The sequence below is a fragment of the Sceloporus occidentalis genome, unplaced genomic scaffold (genome assembly GCF_023333645.1).
Source record: "Sceloporus occidentalis isolate IW3139 unplaced genomic scaffold, rSceOcc1.0.p SCAF_5, whole genome shotgun sequence".
NCBI classification, from domain to species: Eukaryota; Metazoa; Chordata; class Lepidosauria; order Squamata; family Phrynosomatidae; genus Sceloporus; species Sceloporus occidentalis.
This window is the reverse complement of record NW_028316985.1, coordinates 86015147-86032148: the sequence shown is the minus strand read 5'-3', so window position 1 is coordinate 86032148 and position 17002 is coordinate 86015147. Positions and strand designations below refer to the sequence as shown.

At 37.9% G+C, this 17002-nt stretch overlaps 1 protein-coding gene across 3 annotated transcripts in view; it reads left to right on the top strand.

Annotated features, from left to right (window-relative positions):
* The window catches only part of SEMA3C (semaphorin 3C), a 171148-nt gene that overhangs the window by 89002 nt on the left and 65144 nt on the right, over positions 1-17002 (top strand). For all 3 annotated transcript variants that reach the window (XM_089524625.1, XM_089524624.1, XM_089524626.1), the window contains 4 exons: positions 1348-1508; positions 8873-8935; positions 11425-11544; positions 14969-15059. In XM_089524625.1, coding sequence (XP_089380751.1) covers positions 1348-1508; positions 8873-8935; positions 11425-11544; positions 14969-15059 — 435 coding nt within the window. The remainder of the gene's footprint in view (positions 1-1347; positions 1509-8872; positions 8936-11424; positions 11545-14968; positions 15060-17002) is intronic.

The following is a 17002-nucleotide window of genomic DNA, read 5'->3' as shown; positions in this document are numbered from 1 at the left end:
TGCTTCTTTTCCCTAGTGTGCTGTTGCTTCTGGGTTCTCTTGATTCCAATATTCTTTACACTTCCATCATATAGAACACTTTGTATGTAGAGAGATCTTGTAGCACCTTTGAGACTAATTGAAAGAAAGAAGTTGGCAGCATGAGCTTTCCTAGACTTAATGGGGCATACAGATGGGCTGCTCCATGCCTCCTGTTTTTGCCCCTCGTTCATGCCATGCCAACCACATGGCACAGCACTGACACATTCCCTAAAAAGGAGCCGCTCTAGGTGGCTTCTTTTGAAAGGTGCCATAATGGCGCTCACACACCATGATGCCACTGCTTCCAGCGAGTGCCGTTTAGGCACTCGAATACCCACATGTCATCATCGCACACCCTGTGTGGACGGGGACATGGCAAGATGGCGCACAGGTGCCGAAAGTAGGGCTGGGCGCATATGGACACCCAGCTCTACTGAGCCGTAAAATCGGCCCCAGGCTGGTGCAAAGTGCCAATCTGTACCGGGTCATAAGTCTACTTCCTCAGATGCAGTCCTCAGTAGACTTAAGTCTATGAAAGCTCATGCCGCCAACTTCTTTCTTTCAATTAGTCTCAAAGGTGTTACAAGATCCCTCTACATACTGATTCTACAGACTAACACAGCTTTATCTTTGAATATAACACTTTGGTATCTAGTCTGAATTACTATATTAAATCAAGTGCTAGCAGTATTGTGTTCTCTCTAGCAATACTCATAACATTAACTGAAACAGACTAGTTCTTTTTAGTGTTAGAACATTGGAACATAGTTCTTAAGTAACTGTATAGCAATTATCTCACAGCAGACTCTTTAAAAAAAGTTAACCTTCCCTCCGTCAAACATTTGTACAAAACACTATTATACATTAATGAGTTACAAAAAATAGTTTAGAGAATTAGAACAATATGTTTGCAATATCATAATTGGAAAAATAACTCCTGATCATTTCTAGCTAATTCATATCTTAGCAATGTTAGATTAAATATATTTCTCTATTGATTTTGGCCAGCTGTACTGTGGTATGTCCTCATTGATTAGTTTAATATATGATGTGTTTTAAAAGCCACAGCTGTAAATAATAATTTCCATTAAGCCAACAGTATTCTTCGGGTGAATTGATAAAGTGATCCTAGATGCTTTATGATCATAGCTGGTTACTTCAGTGTAAGGGCAATGCACTTGACAGGAAAACTATTTCATTGATGCTTAGATGAGGCATGGTCCTGCTTAATCTTGGCAGGTTTATTGGTCACATACCTCTTTACCAAAATGTGATTATTTAACCAAGGAAAGCAAATTAAGCTGTGGTTTCTCTTTTCTCTTCCAGAACTGCAGGAAACCAAGACGGCTCAGTTTTATGCTCTTTCCCATCACCCCTTAGACTACAGGATATTAGTGATGGATGAAGATCAGGACCGGATCTATATTGGCAGCAAAGATCACATTCTCTCATTGAATATCAACAATATAAGCCAGGAGCCTTTGAGTGTAAGTCCACAAATTTGGAAATCAACTAGAATGGTTTTACTTCATGATTTTCCTTTCAAAGACAGAGAAAATGTCCTGTTTCATTATTCTCAGGTAACATTCCAGATCCATGATTCCACTGAACAGTTGTTGTTTGTAATATTAGCAAAACAGTATGTACAAACAATGTCAGTCTGGGACAATGTGCTTACCTAGGTTTTATAGTCTCCTTTCTTCCATTTACTCAGAATCACAACCAACAATTTTGCAGGACAAATAAAAATAGGTTGCAAACTAGAGCACTGTTCTATAGTACTGTATATACTCAACTATAAATCGAAAATGTATGCCCAAAATTGACCCTAAAATATTGGGTTGACTTATATATGGGTCAATACGGTAATACTGCTTAAAAAGGTCCTGAAAGAAGCACCATCTTGTATGCCTCAGGAGTGAATTTTGAAAAGCTGCCAGGCAGAAGTAAGTGTGTGTGAAAGAGGTAATTCCCTTCTCAATACAGTGTTAAAACCTTCTCTCCCCATCGTCCAGATCTCTTTTCCCACCAAACACCCCATTTCCCCCCAGTTCTTTCCCTTCTCAATCCGGTGTTAAAACCTCCTCCAGCACCAGGGAAGTGGTGTTAGGTGGTCAGGAGAGGTACAGAGAAGGAGAAGGAAGGAGTGAAGTGTTCTTTCTCCTTTCCATCCTTTGTTACACATCCCTACATTTTACCTTCAACTTATCCACAGATCATATCAAAATCCATGCTTTTGGCCCTAAAACTTTCCCTTGACTTATACATAAGGTCAACGTGTACACAAGTATATGCAATAGTTTGTTGTTATAGCTCTCTCGCTTCTCTTCCATTCTGCCTAATTTTTATTAGAATGTTACAGAAGCAGGTTAGGAGTCTGATTTCAGTACCAGTGATTAGTTTGGGAGTAGGGAAAGAAAAATATTGTAGAGTGCCTTTCCTTCACCACCAAATAACTACAATCTCCAGTTGCTCAATACACAGAAGTAGTATGCCTCTGCATGCATACAGCCAACAATGTTTTGGAAGCTTTTTCTTTTTAAAAACTATATTGCAGTGCATTATGTGGTTTTAAAAGGATAAGTATCTGGCTCATTCTTCTGGATGACTGGCTGCAGTAAAAACATTCACACAAAAATCTCCAACCATTTGTATGCTTCTTCCTACCCCATGCTTCATGCTGTATAGAACCGTAACCATAAACTCTACTTGCGTGACCTGACATTACCATCTTGCTTTTATTTGAAGTGGCCAACTTCTTATTGTTTACTTGTTCTCTTTTTTTGATTCCAAGTCAAATGCAGACAAGCTTTAAATTATGTAAAACCAGAAAGGCATCAGTGTTCCTTAATACAGATGCATATAGGCCCTCACTCAGGGGGTGTTAGTCATGCCTCATTCGGTTTGAAATCAATAGGAATCAAGTTAGTCACAGATAATGTGGTCATCTGGTTTCACTCCAACTTCCTCTGAGTTGTATCCAAGCAGTCCATCTCATCTCCCACTGAAATCAATGGCGAACTTTCTTTGGTTTAAATAGAGTGGATTTACATCACTAGAATACTGAAAATGCTTTTGCACATGACTAGAGAAGGCTCTGGGTATAGTCCCTGGGATTTCAAGGTAGAGGCTAGCAAAGACTTCTGTTTTAAACCCTGTATTCAGCTACATTTCACAATTTTATCTTGATCGGAATGGAGACTTCAGTTAAGAAATCATAAGAACACTAAGAAAGGGGAGGGCAGCTATGAAAGAACTAGAAAAGAACCTAAAATGTAAATATATGCAACTGAGCATGAAAGTTAGAATCATATAAGCCATTGTATTCCCTATTACCATGTATGGATGTGAGAGCTGGACAGTTTAGAAAGCGGATAGGAAGTAAATAAATTCATTTGAAATGTGGTGATGGAGAACATTGCTGACGATACCATGGACAGCTAAGAGGTCAAACAAATAGGTGCTAGAACAGATTAAACCAGAAATCTTTCTGGAAGCCAAGATGACTAGACTAAGGCTATCATACTTTGGCCACATCATGAGACGGCATAAATCACTGGAGAAAACAATAATGCTAGGAAGGGTGAAGGGAAACAGAAAGAGAGGAAGGCCACATGCTAGATGGATGGACTCTGTCAAAGAGGTCATGGATATGAATTTGAAACTGAGGAGAGCAATGGAGGACAGGGAATCTTGGAGATGTCCCATCCACAGGGTCGCCTTGGGCCAAGATCAACTCAAGGGTGGATAACAATGACAACAACAAATGCAACTATACCAGTCAATGTAAGCAGCACCAAGCTGGATGGGCCAGAGGTCTGACATGGTATCAGGCAGTTTGCCGTGTTTCAAGGAGAAATCATAAACAAGGCTAAGGCCTTGACATGTTTCTGCAGAAAAAGGCAACATTATATACTAGTTAAACCCTTCCTCTCAGTAGCTCCGAATAGAATATTATCTTCACAACATGTATGTGTGTGTGCATTCAAGTCGCCCATTGATTTATGGTGATCCCATGAATTTCATAGAGTTTTCTGAGGCGGAAGTGGTTTTGCCAGTTTTTTCCTTTGTAATATAGCCTTGCGAAATGGCTAGATTAAAAGGCAGTGACTTGCCCACTTTTACAGATGAATAGGGATATGAAGCTGAGTTTCCACATCCAAGTCTAAAACTCTGGCTTAGGAATGAAAACTTTCAACTGTTTCATTCTCTCATGGGAGAATGAATGATTATGGTGGTTTTCTCCCCACTGCAGCAGAAAATAAATAATCATTTTCAGTATTCTCCGTGTATTCATAAAATCGCCGAATGTTGCAGAAGAATTATTCTTTGGAGGAAAACAAGTAGTGATTTTATGGGGATGAGAAGAATTAATTTTTATTATAGATTTATTTTGTGTAGGTTTCTGTGTTCAAAATGAATTTACTGAAACCTTGCAGATTAAACCAGATTTTATTTTAAATGTGTCTGACTTTATAGACACTGTAAATGAAACTGTGGCTGCATCTATATTACAGAATCAATGCATTTTGACACTCCTTTATCTGCTATTGCTCAATGCTATAGAATTCTGGAATTTGTAGTTTTGTGAGATTTAGCCTTGTCTGTAAGAGAGCTCGGGTGCTATAACAAACGACAAATCCTAGGTTTCCATAGGGTGGAGCCAGGCAGTTAAAATGGCATCAAACTGTATTAATTCTCCAGTGTGGCAGAAGCCTTTATCTGTCTATTACTGGCAATTGCAGTATCACTAGACATCAGACTTATGTCACTGAGAATGGACCCTTCCTTATTATTCACTTCCACTATACATTCTTATCATTGCTTTACCTGTTTTCTAATTCCATTTAACTATGCTCTCTTGGCTTGAGACTCCTTCAGATTGGTCTTTTTTTGAGGGGGAAATCCCTCTTTCTTCTACATGAACAATACAGCCAATGTCAAAAATGTTGTTTAGGTGAAATCTGGGGAGCTTCTGAATCTAAGGCATAACAGTTTCTGCACTGGCACAGGACCTAGGATTTTGAGAAAGGTGGCATAGAGAAAAGATTAAAAAAACTATTAAAATTAGATTTGACTTATAGATATGTGAGAAACCTAATGTCACCACCAGCAAATGTGGGGTAAGGCTGTGATACAGGAAGTCCATACTTCCACAGCTTAAATTTTAATTCTTAGATTAGACCTCCGTCTTAAGCCCTCATTGGAGGGAGTAGGTTTCACTGAGCTCAGTGGGACTTACTCTTGAATTGAAATATGTAGGATTACATGGGTAGCATCTCTTAGCCTTCCACTTGTGTTCCGATTCACGGCAACCTTATGGATGAGACATCTCCAAGAATCCCTCTCTTCCACTGCCTTGCCCAGATCCTGCATGCCCTTGCCCATAACCACCCTGACAGAGTCAATCCATCTGTTCTGTGATTTTCCTCTTTTTCTTCTACCTTCTACCTCTCCTAGCATTATTGGGTTTTTTATTGGTCCGTGCTTTCTCATTATGTGGCTGAAGTGCGATAGTCTCAACTTGATCATCTTAGTTTCCAAGGAGAACTGTGGTCTGATCTGTTCAAGAACCCATTTGTTTGTCTTCCTGGCTATCCACGGTAGCATAAATACTCTTCTCCAACACCAGATTTCAGATGAGTTGATTTTCTTTCAGTCCACTTTCTTCACTGCCCAGCTCTTGCATCTGTACGTAGTAACTGGAAATACAATGGCATAGGCAATTCTGACTTTCAGTGCGCAAGTTGTTTGCTCTTCAGTATCTTTTCCAGTTCTTTCGTAACTGCCCTTCCCATTCATAGTCTTCTTCTTATTTCTTAACTGCAGTCTCTATCCTGGTCAATGTTTGATCCTAGATGTGGGAATTCTTTATTTCAATTTTCTCATTGTCTAGATTGAATTTGTGTACTTCTTCTGCGGTCATTGTTTTTGTTTTCTTATGTTCAGCATAAGACCTACCTTTGCACTTTCATCTTTTATCTTCTTTATTAACTCTTCCAATTCCTGAATGTCTTCTGCTCATATTATGATGTTGTCCACATATCCTAGGTTGTTAATGTTCTCTCTTCTTTTCTCAACTCCTTTTTTTCTGATTCAAATTCTGCTTTTCTTATGATCTTCTCAGCAAATAAGTTAAACAAGTAAGGTGATAGACTGCAGCCTTGCTGATCCTTTGCCTATTAGGAACTACTTTCCCCAAATCCTGTTCTGACAGTGACCTCGTTTCCTTGGTAGAGATTCCTCATCAGGACTATCAGATGTAGTCCATGTCCTTGAGTGTGTTCCATAGCTTTTTGTGATCTATACTATCAAATGCTTTGTTGTAGTCTCTGAAACACATGCTGATTCTTTTTTGGAATTCTTTGGTGCACTCAATTAGTCATCATATGTTTGCAATGTAGTCCCTAGTGCCTCTTCCTTTTCTGAATCCTGCTCACATCTATGGAATTTGTCTTTCCATGTAAAGTTGGAGTCTATGCTGCAGAATTTTGAGCTTTATTTTGTTTGCATGTGAGATTATTGCTATTGTCCTATATTTGCTGCAATCTTTTGTATCTCCTTTTTTGTGGATTGGTTTGTATATCGAGCATTTCCAACCTATTGGCTACCTCTTTGTTTTCCATGTTTGTTGGCATATTTCAGTTAGCACTAAAGTTGCATCTGTCTATACACAAGCTGTACAATGGAAATAATACTTGTACGTGTTCTTTAGTGTTGGGACTGCAGGATTTGTCTAAGAATTGCTGAACTAATATATAGGAAGCACACTGAACTGTCAAAAAGCATGATAGAAATACTAAAGATATCAAGTTTTAAATCCTAGTTTTGGAATATACTAATTGTATTGCAGGCTACTAATAGACTGCAAGCTTTCTTCAGTTCATACAATTCAGTATTGGCTTTCCTCTTGCCTGCAAGACTAATTTCTTCTCCTTTATGGAGGCTGTGATTGCAAGAAATGAGTTGTACATTCTTCTGAAGCTGGGTGGATACCTAATGAAGATTCCTCTGTAGCTGAGATATTTATCTCAATATTAGCTAAATCTCTTGGGCAAATTTCAGCTGGAAGCTTAGCAGCATATATTCTTACAAGACATCTTGCATTTCAGCTTTGGCATCCAAATAGAACTCCTTTGACCCCAGCCTTCTTGATAAGATTTTAACACTTCACACAGTTGATGTGGACTTATAAAAATAATGAACAACTGTTATGAGGGGAAATCTTTTTTTAAAATTAATTATTCTATGTGGTCTTCAGTTCCATTTAGACCAAGACCAAAGGCCAGAGGGCAGCTTCATGCTTTTTAGGAATTTTCAATCTGGGAGGTCAGTTTCCCTAAGGAGGCTTAGACCATTTAAAGGGAGGTCTGTGCTGTTCTGTTATTCTTGATATCCTTTCTGTACATATATTAAAGTGGCAGTAAGTAGATAGTCTAAATCATACTTTCATAATCTATGTAGCATTGGCTGGGTGTGTCATGTAAACTGTAAAATGAAAAGAACAGAGGCTATTAATCTTTTTCAGAGGTCATTCATACCCTAACAACAAGAGAATTAGTTAGATAAGGATGTGGGGTAAAGCCTTTTGTGTAGAAGTACCCTTATTATGGAACCTCCATTCTATGTAGATCTTGAAGTTTTCAGCTCTAACCAGGAACAGGTCTTACTTAAAGCCACTTCTAAATATTTTGGATTACAACAGGGATAGCTCACAACATGATATCATTTCTTGGAAAATTATTTTGCCATCCACTTAACTGCATGTATTGCAGCCAAACTCAGAGGGAACAGGCATGGGAGTTGGGGATGGCATACAATGTCAGTTACTGCTAATCAACACATCCGGGGGGTTTGACCCTGGCTTCACCATAGCATTGTATCTGAATTTTCAACATGTATGCCGAATTGTATTCCACTGTTGTAAAGTTTAAGGGACATAGCTTATTGCAGGGAATGCCAAACACTTTGCTTGCTTGAGTTTGATTCATACATTCTACCCAACGGCCCCTACTCTAAAGACATCAAAATATTGGCAGAAATATTGGGGAGCAGTACATTCAGGAATCCATTCACACTTCCCAGTTACAATATAGTGCTATTATTCCACCTTAAGGTTCCTTCCTTGTGGAATCCTGGGATTTGCAGTTTGGTAGGGGACTGGAGCACTCTGACTGAGAATTCTAAATGCCCTTTCCTAAACTGCAGATTCCAAAATTCCATAGTACAAAACCATGCCTGTTAAAGTGGCATAAATAGTGCCATATTTTTATAGTGTGGATGAAGCCCTAGTCACACAGTTCCTTAACAGTGAAGAGGAGGGGTGTTTCACCTCTCCTCACCATTTAACAACACTTCATTTTCAGGTGAGTTTGTGAATGTCATGATTGGAAGCCTTAATCCTAGCAATCTAGAAACAGAAGAAGAAGAGAACAGATATTCTCATGTTTGCATATTTTGGCACAGTCTGCAAGAGCCTACACCAGAGATGACAAATACAGCCATTAACTTTAACATGATTTTTTTTTTTTTTTTTTTTGCAATAATAAAATTTAGATTAGTTTACATTTCATTTATATATTTGGGATATATTTACATATTTGGGGTACACTTTTTAAAAGTAACTTTGGTGTTAACATGGTAGGATAGAAGCCTTCTTTGACTCGGTTTCTTAGTGAGAAATACATTTCCCAGGAAAACAGATCTGCAAAAAAGATTGGCATTGTAAGTTTAGACACACCTTGAAGGCATTGTAGTAGCTAGAACAAGGTGGAAATGACAATTCCCGTCACCCCACCCTGTGTATATGCATTTAATGTTATATGATCCTCTTTTTTTTCTTTCCACACAGATTTTCTGGCCAGCATCAACAACTAAAGTTGATGAGTGCAAAATGGCTGGCAAGGATCCCACAGTAAGTATTTTATTTTTCCTTTTAATTAAATATTTGGCCACTGAGACGGAGCACCTTGGGTGCAGCCAAAAGCAATGTGGAAGAAGGGTATTTTTCTTAGTGCTCTGAAAGTGGAATGATCCTACAAAATTTCTGAAACAAACAAGATATTTACACAACCTGGGCCTCTTTACCAGTGTTTGGAAAAATGAGGACATTGCTTATATTCAGGATTATTATTATTATTTTAAAATGTACAATACAAAACCCATTTCTTGCTTACCTTGCTGCTAGTGATGGATATCATTAATAACGCTTGTCTGCGTATCTCCTAGCGACTATATTGCAGACTGCTGAGCTCATGCTAATGTAAGTGCCTGGACAGACTCCCAGACGGTATATGTGGCCTTTTGTATGGAAAAAAAAAGTCCTGTACATTCCAACAGCACTTACTGCTTAATCATAAAGAGTCTTTTATGGGTTCTGTAAAGCAACATTTTAAACAGATGCCTGAAAAAGAGCAGAACTTCCTTAAAGCAGGTAAATGTGGCACAATTATTATTGGACGTAAAACAACAACCTTGCAAAGGAACCATCTGTTGAACCAATTACCTAGTAAAATCCAATCCTCAAGTTGATTCTTGGTCAAGCAAACTAATCACTTGTTTAATTGTTATGGTTTTAATACATTCTGCATCATCTTGGGAGCTTCTCATAAAAACCACTAAGAAATTATATTTGCAATAAAAACAATAATAAATGATTTCACTTCACCTCCTGGAGCTCTGCTTTTGGAGGCAAAGGTCTAATCCTGTTATCTCCGTTATTAGTTTGCCCATTCTTGAATAAAGTACACTGCTTCTAATCTTAATTAAATACTGACAGTATTGTGTTATACTATAATAAGAATTCATTTGGACATGGATATGTAATTAAGAAGAGTGTACACATCAAATACCTTTGACAATCTCATCTTATCTTGATCAAACCTTCTCAAGGGAAGAAAATATGGGATTTGCAGAGCATACAAGTATAGCTTTTTTCATTAAGATGTCAGCAGTAATAGATCACAGTGATTTCTGTTTAATTATCTTAGATTAAAACTGGTTGCATGGTGTCACTTTTTTTTTACAGATGATTGTTATAATCTAAGATATCACACCTACTAAGGATCAATATTGCCCCTTATTATGCAAAATGGCATTCACTCAGAGTTTTAAAAACTTGTTTGATATAGGGATATATTACATATTGCAACAAAGTAAAAATAAGACTGTGATGACCAAATTTTTAATGACATCTAGGCTGCAATCCTATATACATTTCATAGAAATTGGACATTTCAAGCTATTTTGAGCTTTATAGAATGAAGTGAGTACACTGAATTGTTTGGAGGAATCTGCTAGGATCCCATACTGATACAGTTCTTGATGATTAAACATGAGGCTATTCATCAGAAAGACTCCTAATGCAGAAACATCTCTCCAAGTGCTTAGTACCACCAGCTGCTGCTGCAACTGCTTTCTGGGTGTCATGTAAACAGGTGTCATAGTAAAATGGAATGTTACATGGAATGCTATGCAGTGATAAATGGCCTCACAGTACACAAACCCTAATAATGTTAGTATATGCTGCATAAGGAGGTGGAACTGGGCCTTCCATAACATCCCAGCTGGAAAGGAAATATCTCTATGTAAAGTTCACCAGCAGGCACTTCTCAGGATCCCGAAGGACAGGATGAGGAAAAGAGGAGACAAATGGCAGGAAAGAAAGAGAGAGCACAGAACAGCCTGAGCACGTGTTTACATTTTCTGTAAACATGGTTTTGAAAATCTTGCTTGAAAACATGGCTAGGTGTTTCATGTCTGCGAAAGCTAATGCTGCAATCATGCCAGACTTGCAGTTATGTTGGGGGAAGCTGTCTAGACAACTAAGAAAGGGCTATGAGCATTTTACTCATTGCTTCGACCATTCCAGCAATGGCAAAGCCAAGAAAGGGAAGGAAGAGATTTTGAGAATGTTTTTTACAGGAGCTCTCTTACTGTCCCCTCCCCTCACCCTTTCTTTCTTTCTTTCTTTCTTTCTTTCTTTCTTTCTTTCTTTCGGCTGTTTATATATTACTTCATAATGATTCCTCTTATTTGCCGTTGAAGAGCTTGGCCTTCTTGGCTATCACACAAGAAGAACCTAATAAGGAAACTTGTCAGTGGCTAGACATTCATCAGTGGCTAGACATCTTCTCATGGACATTTGTTTTGATCAAAACTATAAGCTATAGATATTCTAGCGATTCCAAGTCTGCAAAGCCAGCGCCCCCTCTTTCAACAATGTGCGTTGTGTATTCAATATGGTTTCAGTTAAGTCTCAAGAATATGCATTGCTTACAAGAAAGATGTTATGTTTAAGATATGATGAATGCAACAGGGATTATATCATGATAATCACCAGTAAATAGCATTATGGCATATGTGTGTTCCGATTTATTAATATTTTTCCCATTCTCTCTGCAGCATGGTTGTGGCAATTTTGTCCGTGTAATACAGACTTTCAACCGCACTCATTTGTACGTTTGTGGGAGTGGGGCATTTAGCCCTGTATGTGCATATCTCAATAGGGGACGGAGGTCTGAAGTAAGTGTTTTAACAACCAGTATTCTATTGAGTGGTGTTCTTGCTTTTGGAAATTATTATTATAGTGTACTTTAGAACAATTCTCAAGTATCCCAGCCATATTAATATTAAAAAATATTCTTATCTTCCTAAACGTGATGGAAATCCAAAGGCCCGCAATCCCAGTTTTTATGCCTGGAAGGGCACTGTGCTTGTGCTTCCCAATAAGACCCATTTCCTGTGTCATAGGATAATGCATTTGAAAGAATTAAGAAAAAGCAAGAAAAATAAAAACCTCATATTTACATTTGTCATTGATGGATATTGTACAGGATGAGAACTTCCCTGATCCCTGAAGTTCATTCTTGCAGAAACACCTCTCACCTAAACTATCTCAGAAGGCTCCATTGCTTTAGGCCAATGAATTCATGCTGGGTTTTCTATGAGCTATCCAGAGTTCTGAATCTTTTTGGTTCAAACCTTTGGATACATCCCATAAAACTCAGTGTAGTGTCACTGTTTTTATTTTCACTGTCTCTCTACTTCAGTGCATGAACACGGCCAATCAGTGATCACTCCCTAATATGGTACATAACCAATCAGATTTTCCTATGTGACAGCCTTGCAGAGAGCATTGCAATCCAAATATTTTCCAACTATTCAGAAGTGACTGTGACGGAAATAAGAGAGATGTGTCCATATTGCAGAATATCCATTGCTTCTCATCTTCCATCACTGCTTTGTGTAGGCCCATAGCCAGAATTTGAGTTGATGTGACATGAGTATTATGTATATATACATAATTAAATGAAAACAAATATACATACAAACAAAAACCATGTAAGGTGCAATACTTTCAAATGCATTTGAGTCACACTAATTTTAGTTTATGTACAATAAACATCCACTGTGTTTACCATATAGAAATATTTTTTAAAAAAAGGTACAGCTAGTGCATCCCTGGTCTCAGAAGAGAGACCAAAAAATATTTAGAGTGGCCAGGCTTCCATAGGACCTTCAGGGCTACAGGTTTGCTGTTTTGTGGTGATTTGACTCCTTATTTTCTCTGTTACAGCCATAGTTCAGTGCAATAAGTCAAGTCCATTATTCTGGAAATTAGAGTGGGTTCCTTCCTCCCTAACATCTGAAACTATTTTCTCTCCTTTCTCAGTTGTCACTGTTGTTCTGTGCCTTCAAATTGACACTTTTGTTATAATGATACTACTATAAGGTTTTCTTGGCAAGATTTATTCAGAGGATGTTCACTATTGCCTTCCTCTTAGAGAGTAGACTTGCCAAGGGTGACCCAGTGGGTTTTCATGGCTCAGCAAGGTTCAAACCCTGATTTACAACAGTTTTAGTCCAACACCACACTACACCACAGTGGCTCAGTATTCAGTACCTTTCTCAAAAGTTGCCAAAAAAGGAGAAGGTGTTCTTTCCACTGGAAGATAAAAGGTTCATCAAAGCTATTACTCTTCCTCCTGTTAACATTCAGACCATTCTTAAAGATGTCAGAGAAATCCTGACCCATTTTAAAAGAAGCCGTGGAAATATTCTTCAGCAACAACATGTGTAGAATAAGCAGAGGAATGTTTAAATTTGGAGGTTTGTTGACATAAACACGACATGGGTGAATTTACAGTAAAAATGCCAGACTTCTAGATGAGGCAAAAATAGGGTGCAAAACAAAGATACACATCTTCAGTGTACTGGAATTGGCTTCAACAAAGCTGTCTTTTTAGCCACATGCCTATGATCAATTGATCAAATAAACTGCTGTCTCAGACGTCTGGAGTCTGTTAGACACTTGACTGCAGGCCTCATGCTTTCATTGCTGTTACTGTGCAGGCCAACAATAGCAAAGCCAATTCAAGTATGAGGGATTAAACATGAGCCCCTTCCTATACCTATTGCATTGATATGTAGACATTAGCCAAACAGAATGTGTTTATTTTTAGCAATCCATATACAAAGCTAATGAAAAATTGCCTTTTCCAATTTGGCTTTCTGACCTATCATAATTATGATAGCTGATGCCAAGGGGGGAAACCCTATATATATTTTAAATAATGCTTTTTATACAGATTACTACCACAAGATTTGTGTATGACCACTAGTTTAGAAAGCTTTTTTTAAAAAAATAATTAGACAAAAATCAGGTAGAAATACTTACATGCCACTTCATCCGGTCCTTGGATGGAACCAGCGTGCTACAAAGGCCAGTTTATGACAAACAGTAGGCAAGTACTATTTGTGCACATGCCCTGCTTGTTAGTGTCCTAGAAGCAAGTTGCTATCCAGTGTTGAATAATGGATTTTTTTGGTATGATCAAGCAAAGTCATACTAATATTGCTACAGTAAGGAAGACCTGTTCAAGACCAGACCTTCCTAAATTGGCTTCTTCAAGTTGTTTTGGGCGACAGCTCCCATCTTTGCTAGCTCCCATGGCCATTGGTAATGGGTAGTGGGAATTCTGGAGGTATCCAGGTGGAACAGCTGTAGGAAGTTAAACAAAGTTTTAATTCATAGTAAGTGCTTGTGATTTTACACGAAGGAAGCTGAGAATTTAAATCCTAGACTACCTAGGCAGGTAGGGTTGGTTCATGCTTCACAGATTACAGCAGCAGCAAAGATTATGGAGACTGTGAACAAGAATCCATGAAAGGATAAGGTGGCTGATTGATTAATGTAATAAAAAAGAGACTGTTGACTGTCACAATATGTGCTTGTGCACTACAACTATGAACTTAAATTTCCTGCCTATAAAACTGACCATAGACATGTACTCACTTTACATCACTGGGAATACATAAAGCTAGCACATGCCATAGACATTCAACCAAGCTTGTTGTATTTTGAGGTATCAATGCTACCTTCCCATCCAACTTTTAAAATAAATAAATAAATACATAAATAAAATTATTAGGCATCTGAAGTCATCAGCAACAGTAACAACCAGGGCTATCTCAAGAAGAAATGTACCTTACACTTTCTTTCTCAGATACAAACAATCCTCCTCAGCCTTGGACCCCAATCGTTCCTGATTTTTGTGTTGGAATCTGGCAACCAATGCACAATTCATATGACCAAATAACAAAGACATATGTTTGTGCATACAACAACTGACCCAAATAAAGATAACTATTCAAATAGGCAAAACATTTCTGAAACAGAAAGGAATGCCATCATTGATGTTTCATTATGGTGCCAGTAACAAAGCGGAAATATAAAGACAAATTTCATCTGCCAGAATACATGTGTTAGCTTTAAAGATGGATAAAAACTTACATTTCTTATGTGGAAAGGAGAACTATGTTAGCCAATCCCAAAGTGGTAAATTTTGACCATTTCTTTATACAGGGCACCATTCCATTCAGTTCAGGGATGTTGAAATTCTCTTTCAACCTTTTCCTCATACCGTTTGTTTTTTCTTCGTTACAGGAGCAGGTTTTCAAGATCGATTCCAAATGTGAATCTGGAAAGGGACGCTGCTCTTTCAATCCTAATGTGAATACTGTCTCTGTTATGATCAGTAAGTGAAAACAGCCAGAGTTTCTCCAGGCTTAAATCATTAGGTTCAGAGAGTGAAATGATAGGGTGTTGTAAACAAATTGAGCCGTGGGGTAAGAAAAGTAACTGGAAAAAGTTATCTGTCAGTGACTGTTTAGTTCTAGTGATTCTTGCATCAGTTCAGGGAATTGGGGTATATAGCTCTTCTAATAGTCTATTTCCATTATTTTAGGCTTAAGTCCATGTAAAAGTGTTTCCTAAGTTCAGGAAATATGTTAAAAATCTCTTTAGGACTCTAATGGAAAAGATAACATCTAGGCCTCCAGGATCTTTAATGTAATACATGAATTCTCCTTTTTAAAAAAGTAATATCTTTTAACATATTTTTTCCAATATACCTTTTTTTCATAAAATAATGATTTGGCTTGGTTTGAAAATAAAAGAATAAGGAGTGTAAAAAAAGAATAATAAGAATGATAAAAGAAACATGAGTAGGTTTAAAGAATTGTAGCAGTCTAAGGTGCTGATATCATGTGTATTGCTTGGTATATTAGAGAAAGAAAAGTTAAAATATGAATTAAAGAAGATAGTCATCTTTATATAAAGCTGGGGAAATAATTTCAAAATAGATTTAGAAACTGGTAGAAGGACCTGGAAACTGATTGTTAAAGTTTAGGTGGATATGTGGCATAATGCAACCCTATTATTACTATTATTATTACTGTTGTGGTTGTTCTTCCTAAATTGGGAATCAAAATGTCTAAACTGGGACTCAATGTGAGTCAATAATATCTCTCAGTGCTTCACTCCAGAAAATAAATTCTAAGATTCTGTAGTCTTAGGGCATAAAAATCTAACAGTGGTAACTGCAGTTATTGAAGTAGTGGAGCAAGTTATACATTAGTTTAAGAACACCTGTTTAAGAACTTTCCCAATAGCCAGGGTGACCACATGTCCTAAGCACAAAGGAGGACAAGGCACCATAAAAATAGGGCACTCAAGAAAAATGTAGGACATTACCTAATAACATCTGAAAACGTTTGTAGAAATGTAAATTCAGGCATCTTATTCCTTATATTTGGGGATTCCTCCTGGACAGAAAGCTTTTCCAAGATAGGTCCTGGAAAAGGAAGATGTCTTGGTCACCTTGCCTTTGATGGCAAGGAGCCGCTTTCGGACAGATGCATGGGATTCCATGCCAGCAAATAAGCAGACTGATGAAGAATGACAGAACCAGTGCAGAGTGAGATGGCCACTTTGTAGCATTAGATCCAAAAACTATATGGAAGCTATTGAAGATGCTGGAGAACTGGCATTATCTGCTCAATGGAACCTGCCCAAGTCTGGGCAAGTTATGGAACAACTTCTTCCCTATGAATCTACTTGTACATTAAGATATTCTTCATTCCCTCCATGCCTGTAGCATGGTGGGTAATTACATAAAAAAGACCTTCTCTGCTGGAGCACTGCAAGTGTGGCACTCTCTCCTCAGGAAAATAGTTCTCTTAATCTTTGTTGTTCTTTCAGCGCCAGTCAAAGGTGTCTTTAATTCCAAACAGTGTGTGGGTCTGTTTTCTGCAAGATTTCTGGTGTGTGCTATATTTTAGCTGCTTATGGTTTCTTTGGTGATGATTGTTTGAAAGTGTGTTGTATATCTTTGGATGTTAAATACCTTGGGAGTGTGCTGGAAAGCAGAATGGAAATTGTTTAATACATAAACCAGAATTGTTGTCTGAAATTTGCAACCCTGTTTTTACTGTAAAATGGCTTAGAGGGGACACTCATTTTGACAAAACACAGATTCTAGGAAAGAGGGTATTTAAGCCCTTTCCCCATTTAAATGACTCTTTGATGGTTTTAGATCCACAATCTTTGTAAATATAGCACAGGCTTGCCCTCTTGTCCATTGATAGCATGCCAGTCAGGAGCTTACAACACCAAATAAGCTAATGTATCAGTCTTTGT